The 15759-nt window shown below is 40.2% G+C and overlaps 1 protein-coding gene across 1 annotated transcript in view; it reads right to left on the bottom strand.

Moving 5' to 3' along the window:
- Nucleotides 1-15559, bottom strand: part of dok6 (docking protein 6) — a 461172-nt gene extending 445613 nt beyond the window's left edge. Inside the window, exon 1 of the mRNA XM_060824291.1 lies at nt 15494-15559. Within this exon, the coding sequence (XP_060680274.1) occupies nt 15494-15559 (66 nt within the window). The remainder of the gene's footprint in view (nt 1-15493) is intronic.
- Between the last annotated feature and the right edge of the window lie 200 nt (nt 15560-15759).

The raw sequence follows: 15759 nt of genomic DNA, 5'->3' as shown, positions 1-15759 counted from the left end.
TGGACTAAAAATGGTTTAAGAGGACACTGCTGATTTAAAATGGCAATTGTGATCACCTGACAAGCACAGCCAAACCACACAGAATACAGGAAACAGCTGCCTCAGAATTAACATTTCAATCAAAAAGCACTAAAATTTAGCAAAGCATCAAAGAAGTTGCATCTTACTCTATTCACATTTACATGATAACTGCATGTATTGAGATAAAAGGTGGCCTATAACTATTGAGCTTGAAATGATGCAATGACACATCAAAATCCCCAAAAAATATATCAACAACAATAGCAAGGAAAGAGAGAAAGCAACATGGACTGATGATAACAAGGATAACAGAAGCTCTTCTCTCTGTTCCACTTTGTCAGTCTCAAATTGCAGAAACCAGCAACAGTGAAAAAGCAACTCAAGCACGCAAACTTTGCTGAAGGAATAGAAAAACTCAGTTGAACTGAAGACGTTTTATTCTTGCAACCCAATAGACTCTTAAGATATATACCTGCGTACACACGTCCAACATCACCCCTTGCCTAAGGTATGGTGACCCACATGTTAAACTCATCACCCAGTCGTCCCTCTCGAATGAGAGAGCAGTCCTATGGATCTCGGTGTATGGCGACTTTACTTGCCTCTATGAGACATACCTAGCTCTAAGTGCATTAGTTGTGCTTGTGAATGGTTTGATGTTGCAATTCATTATCTTTTGTTCAGGCAGTAGGTAATAAAACCAAAGATTATTCTTTCACTCAAGGATACTTTGGAATTGTCTCTCATTTGACTAAATGTGGCTAACCCGATCAAGGATGAAGAAGTGCGAAATCTACTTGCCAATAAAGGAAAAGAATTCAAAATTGTCACAACTAACCAAGAAAGAAAGAGTTAAAAAAAACACAAAAGGGGGAGTTGTGACCCTTGCCCCTCAACCTGGTCTTAACAATACCTTAAAATGTACACAATTATTATTATTTCACCACGTCAGTCCTGAAAAGGGGAAAAACTACATTAGAAGAAATGGTTCACAGAAATCTGAAGCCCTAAACAAAAACTGTGTCTTGAAGTTTTTTTTCCTCACGAAGAGAAGATCTGATAGAAGTATTCAGATCATGAGGGATCTGGACATGGTAGACAACATCTCAAGTATCAAGGCATTAGCACTGCAGAGGCTGGAGAAATTCAGGTGGTCTGGTAGCATCCATGAAAAGAGAAAGCAAAATTAACATTGAGTCCCATGACTCCAACATATTAAGTATTCATGAGACTCAAAAAGTTAACTCTGTTCCTCACTCCATTGATGCTGGGTTTCTCCATTTGTTTTAAATTAAGGGACTGGTTATGATCAATCAATTGCATTGAGTAGTCCACGTTGTCCACATGACTGACACACAACGTACAAAGCAAGTTCTCTACTCAGAGATCCATTAGCAGCCAGTTAGCAGGGGAACAGAGAAAATGCTTCAAGAACATTCAAAAGTTCCACAGAAAGAATGCAGCGTCTCCAACTACTCATGAAACCTCTCACCAAAGATCACCTGAACTGGAGAAGATCCCACAAAGATCGCAATCACCTCAAGCCTGTCAGACAGATCCAGATGGAGGCCGAGCACAAACATCTCACCTACCCATCTCTTCAAACAGCACCATCCCACTACTGGCAAGGTGTATGCATCCTGCATTGGGTTGTGTCATTAACACATAACCAACAACTCCAGACTGGAATCACAGAATCAATCCATAGGGTGGAAACAGGCCATTTGGCCCAACAAGTCTGGAGGCCTACGAACAGTAAAGTACCACAAGGATTGGTGCTGGGTCCACTACTTTTTGTCATTTTTAAAAGTGATTTGGATATGAACATAGGATGTAGAGTGAGCAAGTTTGCTAGTAAGCTTGCAGATGACACTAAAATTGGAAGTGTAGTGGACAGCAAAGGAGGTTACCTCAGATTACAACAGGATCTTGATCAGATGGGCCAATGAACTTAAGAATGGCAGATAGATAAATGCGAGGTGCTGCATTCTGGAAAAGCAAATCAGATTAGGACTAATACGCTAATAGTAAGGCCCTAGGGAGTGTTGCTGAACAAAGAGACCTTGGAGTGCAGGTAATTAGCTCCTTGAAAGTACAATCGCAGATAGACAGGATAGTGAAGGCAACGTTTAGTATGCATTCCTTTATTAGTCAAAGCATCGAGTATAGGAGTTGGGAGGTCATGTTGCGGCTGTACATGATGTTGGTCAGGCCACTTTTGGAATATTGCGTGCAATTCTGGTCTCCTTCCTATTGGAAGAATGTTGTGAAACTGGAAAAGGTTCAGAAAAGATTTACAAGGATGTTACCAGGGTTGGAGGATTTGAGCTACAGGGAGAGGCTGAAGAGGCTGGGATGTTTTCCCTGGAGTGTCAGAGGCTGAGGGGTGACCTTTATAGAGGCTTATAAAAAAGGTCTTTTCTCTGGGGTTGGGCGACCTAGAGAGCATAGGTTTAGGGTGAGGGCGGAGAAAAGATATAAAAGGGACCTAAGGGGCAATCTCTCTACGTACAGGGTGGTGCATGTATGGAATGAGCTGCCAGAGAAACTGGTGGAGACTGGTATAATTGCAACATGTAAAAGGCATCTGGATGGGTATATGAATAGGAAGGGTTTGGAGGGATATGTGCCAAGTGCTGGCAAATGGGACTAGATTAGGTGGGATATCTGGTCAGCACGGACAAGTTAGACCAAAGGGTCTATTTCTGTACTGTACAGCTCTAAATGACTCCAAGTCCACACCGACCCTCTGGAGAATTAGTCACCCAGACCCATTCCTCTACACTATTACTCTACATTTACAGCTGACTAACACACCTTACCCACACATCCCTGAACACTGTGGGCAATTTAGCATGGCCAGGTCACCTAACCTGCACATCTTTGGACTGTGGGAGGAAATCAGAACACCTTGAGGAAGCCCATGCAGACTCTAGGAGAATGTGCAAACTCCACACAGACCGTCGCCAGAGGCTGTAATCGAACCTGGTGCTGTGAGGCAGCAGTGCTAACACTGCGCCACTGCAAACACTGCGCCATCGTGCTGCCCATTTAAGAAGAAAGCCAAGTAAAAATGTGTCTATACAGCAAATGGTTGGAGTCTGTAGCACGTTGCCCAAGTGTGATAGAGACAGATAGAAACAATGCATTCAGAAGTTATACCTGTTTTGGGAAAAGGAATGGGATTAGGGGAGACTTCTGAAGAAAGGCATTAAGTAAAACTGACACCCAGAGAGCAATGGGCTCAATGGCTTCCTTCTGCACTGAAATAATTGAGATTCTAAATAATCTTCTGGCTATCTCCTCATGTACAAAACTCTCCTTATCGTCATGTGCTTCGGGGAGCTTTTGCTGGGTGAAAAGCCATTTATAACTGTAAAGTTAACATGAGTTTAGAAATGAGCAGTCATCAAGGGACATGAGGAAGACATGACTTGAACATATTGAAATAGGACTTACCTTTCTGAACTGTTAAGCTGAGCTTACAAGTGCAATTATAACTAATTGAAAAAGATATTCCTTTGCTTTGTGATGCAAGTCATTTAATGGGAGTAAAAAGTCACATGACTATTGTAGGCAAGAGTGCTGCACCACAAGGCCAATTATTAAAGTTTAGCTCTCAATAAATGGGATATGTGAGGAGAGTACATTCTTTTTTTGAGTAAGATAACCCAAAAAAAAGTATTTATAGTCCAAAAGGAGTATCTTTGGCTAAATGGTTAGTCGTCTGCCTGGAAATTTCTACTGGTGGAACAGCTATTGGTGCTCAACAATCTTATATCTTTGCATTCTAGAAGACACAGAAAATGATTGTCCGGAAAAATATGTGAGATACGCTCCAACTCACAGACATCTACCAGCTTTATAGCTTACATTTGGAGAGATCTTCAATCAGGCTGAGTTTTATTTGGAGTACAACCAGGTAATCCCTCCATTTTTTTCAGATGAGCTACAAGTATTGCTGGATTCTACCATAGCACAATAAATCATAGACAGAATATTCTCCAATTGTAAAAGAATAATGGTTAAAGCAGCCATTGCAGTATGCACATCGCTCAATTAAAATTCCCAAGTCATGCACAAGAAGGAAAACTCCAAACTGCAGCCAAAAAGCAGCATTGTTATTCAAATAAAAATGCTTACATTCTATTCTGTCTTTTCTAGCTATCTTTCTTTATCAGTCAAAAGGAAATGTGCTCGCTGGATTCCACCAATATTGCACTAAACATAGACTCAAGAGTGGAATTAACTATGGAGATAATTATTCCCCTTTGAAGGTTCCCTTTCCTCCTGTTCAAAGCACTTATCGTCTATGGTAACAGCACGTTTGGGATGATCGGCAGAATGAATTCCCAACATCCTGCAACACTCTGATGAGATCAATCTTTGGTATTAAACAAAAATATACCTTTGTGGAATGTAGAGATAAAATACAATGGAGGTCTTCTCCATCACAAGCACGGTGCCTTTTTTATTTTGGTAGGCCATGTATCTTAAAATCATATTTCAAATGTAAAACCAACAAAAGGTCATTTCCATAATCTAATAACAATGCCTGGAGTCACTGTGTTGAAAATACTTCCAATATCCTAAAAAGTTTTACACAGATACTTGCATGCCTACATGAATTACAGCATTAATAAAGAACATCAATGTACAGGAAATAGTTTGATAGGATTTTTCAAACGTGACACCATTAGAGCAAAATCATTTCATCTGCGGTATGCTGGAATGGACTGGATTTAATATGGCTGTAGCTGCTTTTGTCAAGCAGAGTCTGCTAAACAGAGATTATTTCCCATTCAGGATGAAAAGGGCAAATCTGCATTTCACATTTTAACATCTAAAAAAGGTCAACAGTTTCTAATGCTCCACATGCAAGATTTACTCTTATTTAAAAAAAAAGTTAGTGCAAAGCTAGTTATTGTTCCATCAAAGCCATTGCAAATATTGGCTGGCATCAAACCGGAGTACTTATTGCTCCAGGTTTCATAATGGATTCAGGTTTTGTGCTGTGTTTGCTATACAATAACTATTTTACAAAAGCTTTTGTGAATTATTGGTGTCAAAATATGCTTCCTGTCACTCCCTGCAACACTGCCAGGTAGAGAAGGCCACATTGTTTAGCAGAATACTCCAGGGAGAGTTTGAGTATTATATTTATAAACCTCTGAATATGTATTGGGAGATAATAAAATGCAAACTTTCTGTAGAGTGTAAGGTATTTGATGTCTTAATATTTTTCTTAACAATATGTCTACAAACTAACATAATATTTTACACATCTAAGCTCCTGCTTACTAAAGCACAGAGTTCATTTCCTATATCCAGTCATATACAATCTTGCTGAAAACTAACAATGTTAATATGCTCTCTGTGCGTAACATATCTTGTGGTCAATAGGTTTGGGGGTAATGAAAGAGCTGTAGACATCCAAAACTTGCTGACCTGTTTATAGCACAAAATAAACAAACAGGGGAGGAGGAACAGCACCCACCTTTAGTTTCTTCGTTCATTTTAACAAATTGTACAATTTGTTCATTAATTGACCACTAAGCTCAGTGCAGAATTCAAGGGGTGGTCAAGTTCAGGTGAAACAAAATTCCTCACACATCACTAATCAACTTCTCTCAACCAGAAAAGGAAACAATTAAAACTATTCAAACTCATTCCTGTTGCACTGAATTCTTCAAAATTTGAAATTGTTGAAACCTTTTTTTCTTTTTTGCTCTCTCTCTTAGCCCAAAAGATCCTGACAACATTCAGGTAATAGTCCTAAAAACCCATGCTCCGGAATGATCCATACCCCTGGCAAAGCTGTTTCAATACAGCATCTATCCAACAATGTGGAAAGTTACCTAGGTATGTCCAGTACACAAAAAGCAGGACAAATGAAACCTGGTCAATTACCACCCTGTCATGCTACTATCAACATCAACAATGCTACATAGCAGCACCTGCTTAGCAATATTGACCCCCAGGGCCACTCATTACAACCTTGGTTCAAACACAGACAAAAGAAATGAAAGTGACTGCCCTTGACATCAGGGCTATATTTCACAGAGTGAAGCATTGAGAAGCCCAAGTGAAACTAGAGTCAATGGGAATCAGGCAGAAAATTCTCCACTGGTCGGAGTTATATCTACTACAAAAGGAGATTGGTCATAGTTGATGGAGAACAGCCAGCTCAGCATCAGAATATTTATACAGGAGTCCCTCAGGATAATGTCTAGGCTCAACCAGTTTTAACGGCTTCATCAATGACCTTTCCTCTAGCATAAAATCCAAAATTAGGATGCTTACCATTAATTGCAGAATGTTCAGCACCATTTGCAACTCCTCAGATGCTGAGGCAACTTGAAGCATGCCCAGAGATTATCCAGGCTTGCTCGAAGTGGCAACTAACCTCCATACCTCATGCCTATCCATAGCCATCTCCACATGACAGTGAAATGCCATTAGCATTAGAGTGCCCAATATCAACATTGAGGATTACTATTGAGCAAAAAATAAATTAGATCAGCATATACATGCGCTGTGACTAAAAGAGCAGGTCAGAGGCTAGGAATCCTGCAGCGAGTAACTGAATTCCTGATTCTCCAAGGCAAGCCCATCATCTACAAGGCACAGGTCAGGAGTGTGATAGAATACTCTCCACTTGCCTAGTTAGGTGCAGCTCAGCAATACTCAAGAAGACTGACACCATCCAGGACAAAACAGCTGTTTGATTGCCACTCTGTCCACCTCTCAGCAGCAGCACTACTTATAAGATGCATTCAGAAATTCACCAAGGCTTACCCAGACCAATACTGCAAATCCAGTTTTGCCCTCCGCAAAGCCATCAGGGATGCCAAGAGGCAGTACCCCCAGGTTAGAGGCCCATACCGACCAAAACAGACTCCCATCACATATGGTAAGGCCTTTATAAGATACAAAATGAAGCATAGCAAGATAGTGGACAGAGTCACATCCCTCTCTGACATGCTCAATATTTTCTTTGCTCTGTTTGATATAAATATTATCAATGCCAGCAGTGCAGTGATGCCTGCTCTGACAGCCCCAGAAATACCTGTTCCCTCGGTCACCGCTGCAGACATCAGATCAGTCTCTTCCTGGGAGTCAACCGAAGGGAAGCAATGGGACTGGACGATGACCCCAGCCAAGCACTTAGTTCCTGTGCGGACCAATTGGCGGAGGTAGTCGCTGGCACTTTCAGCCTCTCCCTGCTACAAGCCAAAGTCCCCACCTACTTCACAAAGACCACCTCAGCTTTTTGACCCACAGACCGCAATCAGTAAGATGGGTCAGTAATCCTCCACAATAATACTCAACACTGGAGTCCCCCAATGATGCATCCTCAGCTCCCTACCATACTCCCCATACACCCACAACAGTGTTGCCAAATTCCAAACCTACGCCATCTACAAGTTCACTGACAACACCATCTTACTTAGATGAATATCTAACAATGACGAGTCAAGATATAGAAGGGAGGTAAGGAGGTAGAGAGCTTGGCGATGTGGTGCAGTGAGAACAACCTCTCTCTCAACTTCAGCAAAACCAAAGAACTGATCATTAACTTCAGAAAGAAAAAGTATCTACATCAATAGAACTAAGGTTGAGAGGGTGGAGAGTGTCAAATTCCCCTGAGCAACGATAACCAACAATCTGTCCTGGGTTTCCCACGTAGATGCGATGGTCAAGAAGCCATAACATTGCTGCTTCTTCCTCAGGCAGCTCAGGAAATTTGGCATGTCCATAAGGACCCTCATGAACTTTTACAGATGCACCACTGAAAGCATACTGTCGAGGTGCATAACGGCCTGGTATGGCAACTGCTCTGCCCAGGACTGGAAGAAACTACAGAAGGTGATGTGCACAGCCCAGACCATCACAGATGCTAACCTCCCATCCATGAATTCTGCTTAGATGGTTTGCTGAAACAGAAAGGCTGCCAACATCAATGACCTATCGCACCCCAGTAATGATCTCTAACAATCGCTTCAGTTACATACCAGCAGGAACAGCTTCTTCCCAGCCATTATTAGACTGAGGAATGGACTCTCTAGCCTCAAATAACGATGACCTTGCTAACATTGCTCTTGCCTAATGCACGTCCTTGCTTACCATGATCTGCAAAACTCCAAAGATTAACTTGCATGAATTCATATCCAAATTAGCCAAGGAGTGTTAGCTTTCCCCAGTGTGATTCTCTTGCTGCCTCAGGACTGAAAGGCTTTGATTACCAACAGCACAGTGATAAGGATGTTACTGCCACAACTGAAAGATCAGATAGCCAAGTCCAATAGCATCTCAAACTCCTCATGACAGATGCTGGAGAATACAAAAGACAAAATTGCTGGAGAAACTCAGCAGGTCTGGCAAGTTCTATACAGAAAAAGCAGAGTTAACATTGAATTTATTGACTTCTTCAATGTTGTTTGATCTATTCTGAATAAAGGTTGCTTGGAGAATCAGGTTACAATAAAGAGGGGCATTTCGTTACTTCTAAACCAAGTCCCTAAAAGTCTGGAATGACACAGCAGTTGTTTCAAGGTACTCCACACCTTATGTGCAAGTCAATTTGGTAAGAACTACAGGCAGTTAATTACATACTTGTGTATGTAAATAAACTTCATAATTCTAACAAAAGCAGCAAGTGCTGGAGAAACTCAGCAGATCTGACTGCATCTGTAGAGACAGAGAGTTAACATTTTGATTTCAATATTACTCTTATTCAGACCAGTGATTGTGTAAGGAGGTGCCAAAGAAGAGTCAGATTGAACTCAAAACATTAATTCTTTTCTTTACTCCACAAATGCTGCCAGACCTGGTGGGTTTCTCCTGCATTGTGTGTTTTCTTCAGAATTCCAGCAACTGCAGTATGTTAATTTTATTGAAGTGTAGTCTTTACATACATGGTTTATTGAAATGTGTAACTTTCATTGTGAAATAAAAGGTCAATTTAATTCTAAGTCATGACCACTCCTCAGATTCCAAACCCAGCATTCCACTTTTTTTTAAAACAGTGTAAAACTGATCCTTCAGCAACAACTGTGCGGTAAACAGAACATTCTACTTCCACAGAATGTCTTTGGACACCTGTCATAACATTACCTAAGGGAGCTTCTGCGAATATACTTTATTAGGAATGCATTTGCATACCCACAGAACTGTGTTAACCGCAGATGATCAGAGATTGAAATCTAACAGATCACACCTGATCTATTGATACTTCAGCCCCCTCTTGTTCTAAGAAAAGGTCACACTGGGCTCAACATTGGCCTGGATTTTCTACTGACCAGACTATTGCTTTCCAGTATAGATAGATGCCGCACACTGAATCCTGTGGAATCCTCATTGTTGTAAACTCTGAAGGACCTGGCTGAAAAACTGAAGATTCCACTGAGCAATTCCCCGACTCTGGAACCCTCAAACTGTCCATTTAAATTGGAGAATTCAAAGACTTCTGCGCAGTTTAGATTAGGTTAGATTCCCTACAGTGCGGAAACAGGCCCTTCGGTCTAACCAGTTCACACTGCCCCTCCGAAGAGTAACCCATCCAGACCCATTTCCCTCTGACTAATGCACCTAGCACTATGGGCAATTTAGCATGGCCAATTCACCTGACCTGCACATCTTTGGACTGTGCGAGGAAACCGGAGCACCTGGAGGAAACCCACACAGACACAGGGAGAATGTCTTTGTCGACTTTGCACAGTTGCCAGAGGCTGGAAGTAAGTAAATCGTTCTTCAGAAAACATTAGGCTTTTAAATACATCATGTAACGCGTGAGTAACTATTCATTTGACCCCATATTGGTCTCAGACACATCCTACCACACTTTTTCAGACTAATTACACCCACCAGACCCTTACCTGACAACCCCTTCTACACCCAGGACTACCCCATTCTATCTAATTCAACCCACTCAACTCCAAGACTCAATCTTTAACTTTTTTTTGATGATAGCCACTTTATATCATTGTTGTAATTCTGAACTAATCACAATAGCTGAATTTGATTCAAATTGGAGAGTTTTAATTTGCAATTCCTTCTACAGCTTATGATTACACAGTCTCCTTGCACAATGTTGATCTATTTCAGCCAAAGTTATCAGGCGACTGGCTTTTCTAGTTGCTGCCATACATCTAAGCAAATATTATATCCCTTCAAATAGTCAGTCATAGACCAGAGTAAGAATCAAGTATACTATTCCAAGTCAATGAGTGACAGGAACTGTATTTACTTCTGTTGCATTTGGTAAGAGAAAGAAATGATGAAACAAGTAGGTAAATAAATAACAAACTGAGAAAGTGAAGCTACAAGTGCTCAATTTGGCAAGAAAAGAACACTCATTATTATTGATCAAATACAGGGAGTCCCCAATTTATAAATGTCTGACACATTCTCGTACTTACAAACATGACCCAATGCGTTTCCTGCACGTAAGGACAGCTACTTCAAAATGGTCCTGCGTGGTGCTCTGTCTCACATACAAATCAACTTGAGGGCAAGTGAGCACAAGAACACAACCTGTTCTAGGGAACTGCCTGTAGATATGAATGATGATCTACTGTTTTGCAAATGATGTGTTTAGATTTTCATGTTTTTGGACATCCTCCTTAATTTATTATAAAATGAAGGTGGCCACGTGAGCTGATCTGCAGTCTGTCTCGATGGTGATGTTTAGGAGGTTGAAGAGTGCTCAGGTTGTTCTGCTAAGAAAAAAGTGCAAGTTATTTCCTGTTGAAGATGATGGCAGCAGCCACTATGCTAACAGTGGGTAGACTACAAGTATCCTTAGTTCAAGTAAAGGAGTCAAATTAGAAAATTGTTTTAAATTGTCCACTTACTTTCAAGGGAGAGAGGGGGTTGGGCTCTCAGTCTCTCTGGGATAGCTTATCGGCACTGTGACCTATGAATAACATGGACTTTGTTATCTGTGTACATGGAGATGGGCATTCACAAGGGTTGGGATTTTAAAATATCCTTAAAGACAGGCTTAATCTACCAGCATCACGTAGAAATAGCACCTATGGCTACAGTTCACCATGTAGGAATGAGTGGAACCTCTTGCTTGGACTAAAAATACCAAATTTATGCAGAATAAAAATTAGATGCAATGATTCTCTTAATTGTGCTAAGGCAGCAAGTCCTGAGAAAAATGTTCGCTGTGAAACAATTCTGAGATTCAAACTTAACTTCTGATCCTTTCTCTATCCCAGGATGGTAAGTCCTTGGGTGTCAAAAATCATTGGTTCCAGGAGAACTTAATGGCTACATAAAAAAGACTGTGTCTCATGTACCCAATATTGAGGTTTTTTTCAATTGCATTAAAAAGCTTTGCCTATAATTTAAAATAAGTTACCTATAAAAAGTGTTGAGGCAATAGCATGTTCAGTTTGTTTGATACTGTAAATGGCTGAAAATGCAAAATCCTATGTTATGCTCTCAGCTATAAACTACAAAACTGAATTTCAATCAACATTGCTATTGGGATCTTAACACTTGGTAACTTCTGTACATGTCCTTGAAATACAACACTTTGCGAAGCTCTGCTCCACTCCATCTGGTCGCATATGATATTGTACAACAGCTGAAAAAAAATAAAATCAATGTTGTTTCCATTGACAAGTGCTTGGTTTTTTAAATCTATTGGGGGAAGAGAGATCCTCAAAAGTGGTTACCAAGTTCTAACTGCTCCCTACATGAGGAAACAGTTGGCAGCCATATATTCAGGCTGTGGCAAATCATGCTACCACAAGATTGTTTGGATAAGTAATCCAACTTTTCCTCCCTCCCTGTGGAGTAGCAGCTGGCATCCTCTGGCACCTTGCTGCATTGGCACAGCTGAAACTGCAAACTGTGCCGGAAAGCGCAACTCTAAATACCCATCCTGCTATTCAACGGCAAAGTGAATTGGACCTATTATAGGAATAATGTGCAATTTAAATATATTGACAGGCAACAACAAAATATTTCCACAAGAAAATAAAATCAAAGGAAAAGTGTAATGTTCTTCAAGGCAGGCAATTCAAGAATGCATTCCCAACAGGATGATGTCACCCCATTTTACCACGTAGCAAGTATGTTGACTCATTATCTTTTTGTTTAGTCAGAATAGCTGTCCCAGAGACATAGCGAAGGGAAACCAGTCAGTACTGACTCTCTCAATGTCCAACTACTGACAGGCTGCAGAGATCAGCTGATTTATGGGTGCGTAGCTGCTGTTAATGAGGACAGCCAACTCCTAGACAGAACAAGACTGGCAGGCCGATCTAGAATTAGGAGTGCACTAAGGCAGCTATTAACAAAAATACCTTTTTAAAACAGAAAGACTCTCAGGAGGGATTAGTGTGAATTGGCTGTACATTTAATAAAATGCCAAAAATAAAATTCTGGCTGGATTCAACAGCGAATGAATCCTTCAACAGACAAGACTCTGAGCAGAAGAGTAGCCCCATTCTGTCAAATAAAAGGCTACCTTTTAACAGAGATTTGGTCTTCTCTGAATTCAGAAGTAAATAAACACAACCGTATGCTTTAGGCAAACGTAGTCATGCATTGAAAATCCATGACGAGGATTATGGAAAATTTCCTTTCAATACTTTTATCACTGGCCATCACTCACAGAAGAATTAAATGCTCTATCCTTACAGCTTCTTTGTTGCAGACATGTCTCCCAAACTGGACTAAAGTGCTGTGGACCATAAAGTACCTCAAACAAATGGCCATTTATGTGTGAGTTCAAGCAGAGATTATCAAACTATTTGACTGTGGAAGAATCACTACCAAGCCCAAACCTAAGCACTTCCCTGTCACACTCATGCATACATGTTCAATATCTGTTCCTGGGTAACAATCAGGAGCACCAGCAGCTGGGCATGGAGGCCAATCACAATGTACTTCGTGACAACTAGCCCAACACACACCAGGTCTGAATTTGGAGCCTTTTGCACTATTTGCTTCATTAGCTGTCCAAATAAACTAACTTAAGCCTTTCTGATCGCAAAGTTCAATGAACAAAACTGTTTATAATCTATTAAATGGCCCTACGTTCCATCTAACTCATTTGCATTATAAATTGCAAATCAATTTTTTTCAAAAATGACACTCCATAATGCCTCAGAATTCAATTAAATAAACAAAAAAAATAAAAAAGCCACGAAGAAAATCTCAGAAACTTGTACCAATAAATAGACTAATCTCAACATGGTAACCATTAAATGACTCATACTTCACGTTCCTGGTCACATATCGGCCCAGACGACAGCATTTATACAAAATCCACTAATATCATTTCAGCCACCTGTTGTTATCAACTTTGACCATGCTTTTGAGTTGAAATACTTAGGAAAATTACAAAATCTGCTTCCATTTTAGATGCTCTCATTTTGATCGGTAACACACCAAGACTGAAATTATGCTCACATCATAGCTCAATATCTTGTATGTCTCGCAGTATTTCTTTTCAAAAAAAAAACTCATAACTAATTCCATTTCTAAATACAGAGGTCAAAACAAATGTCAACTAAAACCAGTATGCACATTAATAAACATAACTGTACAGCAGTTAAATGGTTGCATGTTATTACACACTCGCTAAAGGTTATAGTTTGCCTATCACAAATCGTTCAGCTTTAAAATACATAGTTGAGAAGCACAAATCGCCAAATACATTTTAAACAAAAAAAAAACTGTTCTTGTACGTACGCCTGATGGGCATTTACATAACCCATTTACATAACACCACCAAGAAAAATTAGTGTTACCTCATCAGGATGGTGATATCAAAGTTTTACAAAGGAAAAACTCAAAAATGTCTGTCTCCACAGTAAGTCTCTTATCATGTAACGCTGTGCAAAATGCTACCAAATCTTTTATACTTCAAACTGTTGTAAGCTGCCCAAGGTGGTACTTTTACATTTCTTCTCGGCAATTTCCTGCAAATTAAAGTCATCCACATGTCACAAGTCATTGACTTGCATGGCAAAACACAGCCGAAAGTCATGACAGGCTAGATAAATGAATGTGTGCAAAGGTCTGTCAAGTAACATAGCACAGTTCACACAAATCTTTATCGCACAGATTGAAACACATTACTTGAGCTTCAGGCCCACAATTATCCGAAAAATAAGGACCAAACTAATATAGCTTTATGGGAAAGAACACATCTCTTATTCCTATCCATCATCAAGAATATTCAAGGAAAAGTTACAAGGAAAAGCTACAGCTCTGGCAAATGGTGAACCATAACATTATTAGTGATACCAATCGTACTGGAGTGAATGGGCTTAGACAGCTGGTACAAAAGTGCAAATGGCCTTCATGAAATAGAGGCCGTTGTAAAAAAAAGAGTGGCTGTTTCCATTTAATAGAAATAAGAAAAGTTTTGAGTGAGGAATAAATGTTTAGGCTTCTTTAAACTGCATTCCTTGTCAAACCTTTGATGTACCTTTCAGTGCCTATTCTTGTTATAAGTCCTGACAGCTTTTGTACTCAAAAATGATACACTTCAACATGAACACCCTGGTATAACATATGGAGTGTTCCTTGTTGTCCAATTGTTACACTCACAATCACACACAATAGTCCTCTATTATGACACATTGATACAAATCATTTGTAAAAATTCCATAAACAATAAAACACAGTATCCCAATGCAACAGTCAGGACAGTAATACAAAACTGGATCTACTGTAAATGTGGCAAACAGCTTCTGACGAAAGCAAATTTCTGAAAAAAAAGCATGAAAGTAGCCATTGCACGATTAGTAAAATCATTCTTATGTTGTAAACAACTTTAACCTACAATTCAATACAGATACACCATGAAATGATGTTTTAGAGTCATGCATTATCTGCCACACAACTCATCTTCTGATGTCAAAGTGTGATCAAAACTAATAATCAATATTTAAGCTTTTGTTAAAGATTAACAATAGATATCATGTAACGAGGTGGAGTCACTGTTGTCTTGCAGAAACAGTCATTCCACTGGTTTGCAGACTCATTCAAACTGAAAGCACCGCTGGTTTGGAAATAACATGGGTTTTAAAACCTGCAGTTTACGTTAGCTTAAACTTTGCTCTTCTGTACGGCACCAGAAGTCTCATATCATAATTTCTAGATAGAACAAATCGAGAACACAATTCCTTACTTCACGAACTCTGCACTCGAATGGGAATGAGCACTGAGGCTATAAGAGAATGAGAAAGCAGAGCCATAAACGCGAAGTTGTATTTGACCTGCTGTTTTTTTTTGTGTGTGGGGGGAACACAATCTTGCAGCTGATTTTTAAACAAAAAAGAAAATGTACAGTTTTAGCAACAGTTTCTACAAATGTTGCGTCCAAAGCCCACCCAGGAGCCACATACAGCTCCCAAGGACTGTAGCGCCCAGTACCATTCCGGATTTTGTTCTCTCCAGCTGTTGTTAACACATTGTACAGAGAGAGAGGGACACTTACCCCTAGCTTTCTGCTGCGGATTTTCACATATCCCTGCTTCACTATATCATTAAAATTTGAAGCCATGGCCGGTGCTGTTCCTTCCTCCTCTCCACAGCTGCTAAATGCAAAGGTCCCCTTGCGGTTGCCAGCGTCTCTTCCCCCAGAGGCTCCAGCCCCAGACTGTACGCTCAAGCTTTGCCTCCTGTATCTGTGCAGCCAGCTTCCAAGGCTCGTTCCATCTAAACAGGGAGATGGAGCGTGTCACCTGATTTATTCAGCACTAC

This window comes from Hemiscyllium ocellatum, chromosome 4 (assembly GCF_020745735.1).
Source record: "Hemiscyllium ocellatum isolate sHemOce1 chromosome 4, sHemOce1.pat.X.cur, whole genome shotgun sequence".
Lineage (NCBI taxonomy): Eukaryota > Metazoa > Chordata > Chondrichthyes > Orectolobiformes > Hemiscylliidae > Hemiscyllium > Hemiscyllium ocellatum.
The sequence above is the reverse complement of the archived record's forward strand: the minus strand, read 5'-3'. Positions and strand labels throughout refer to the sequence as shown.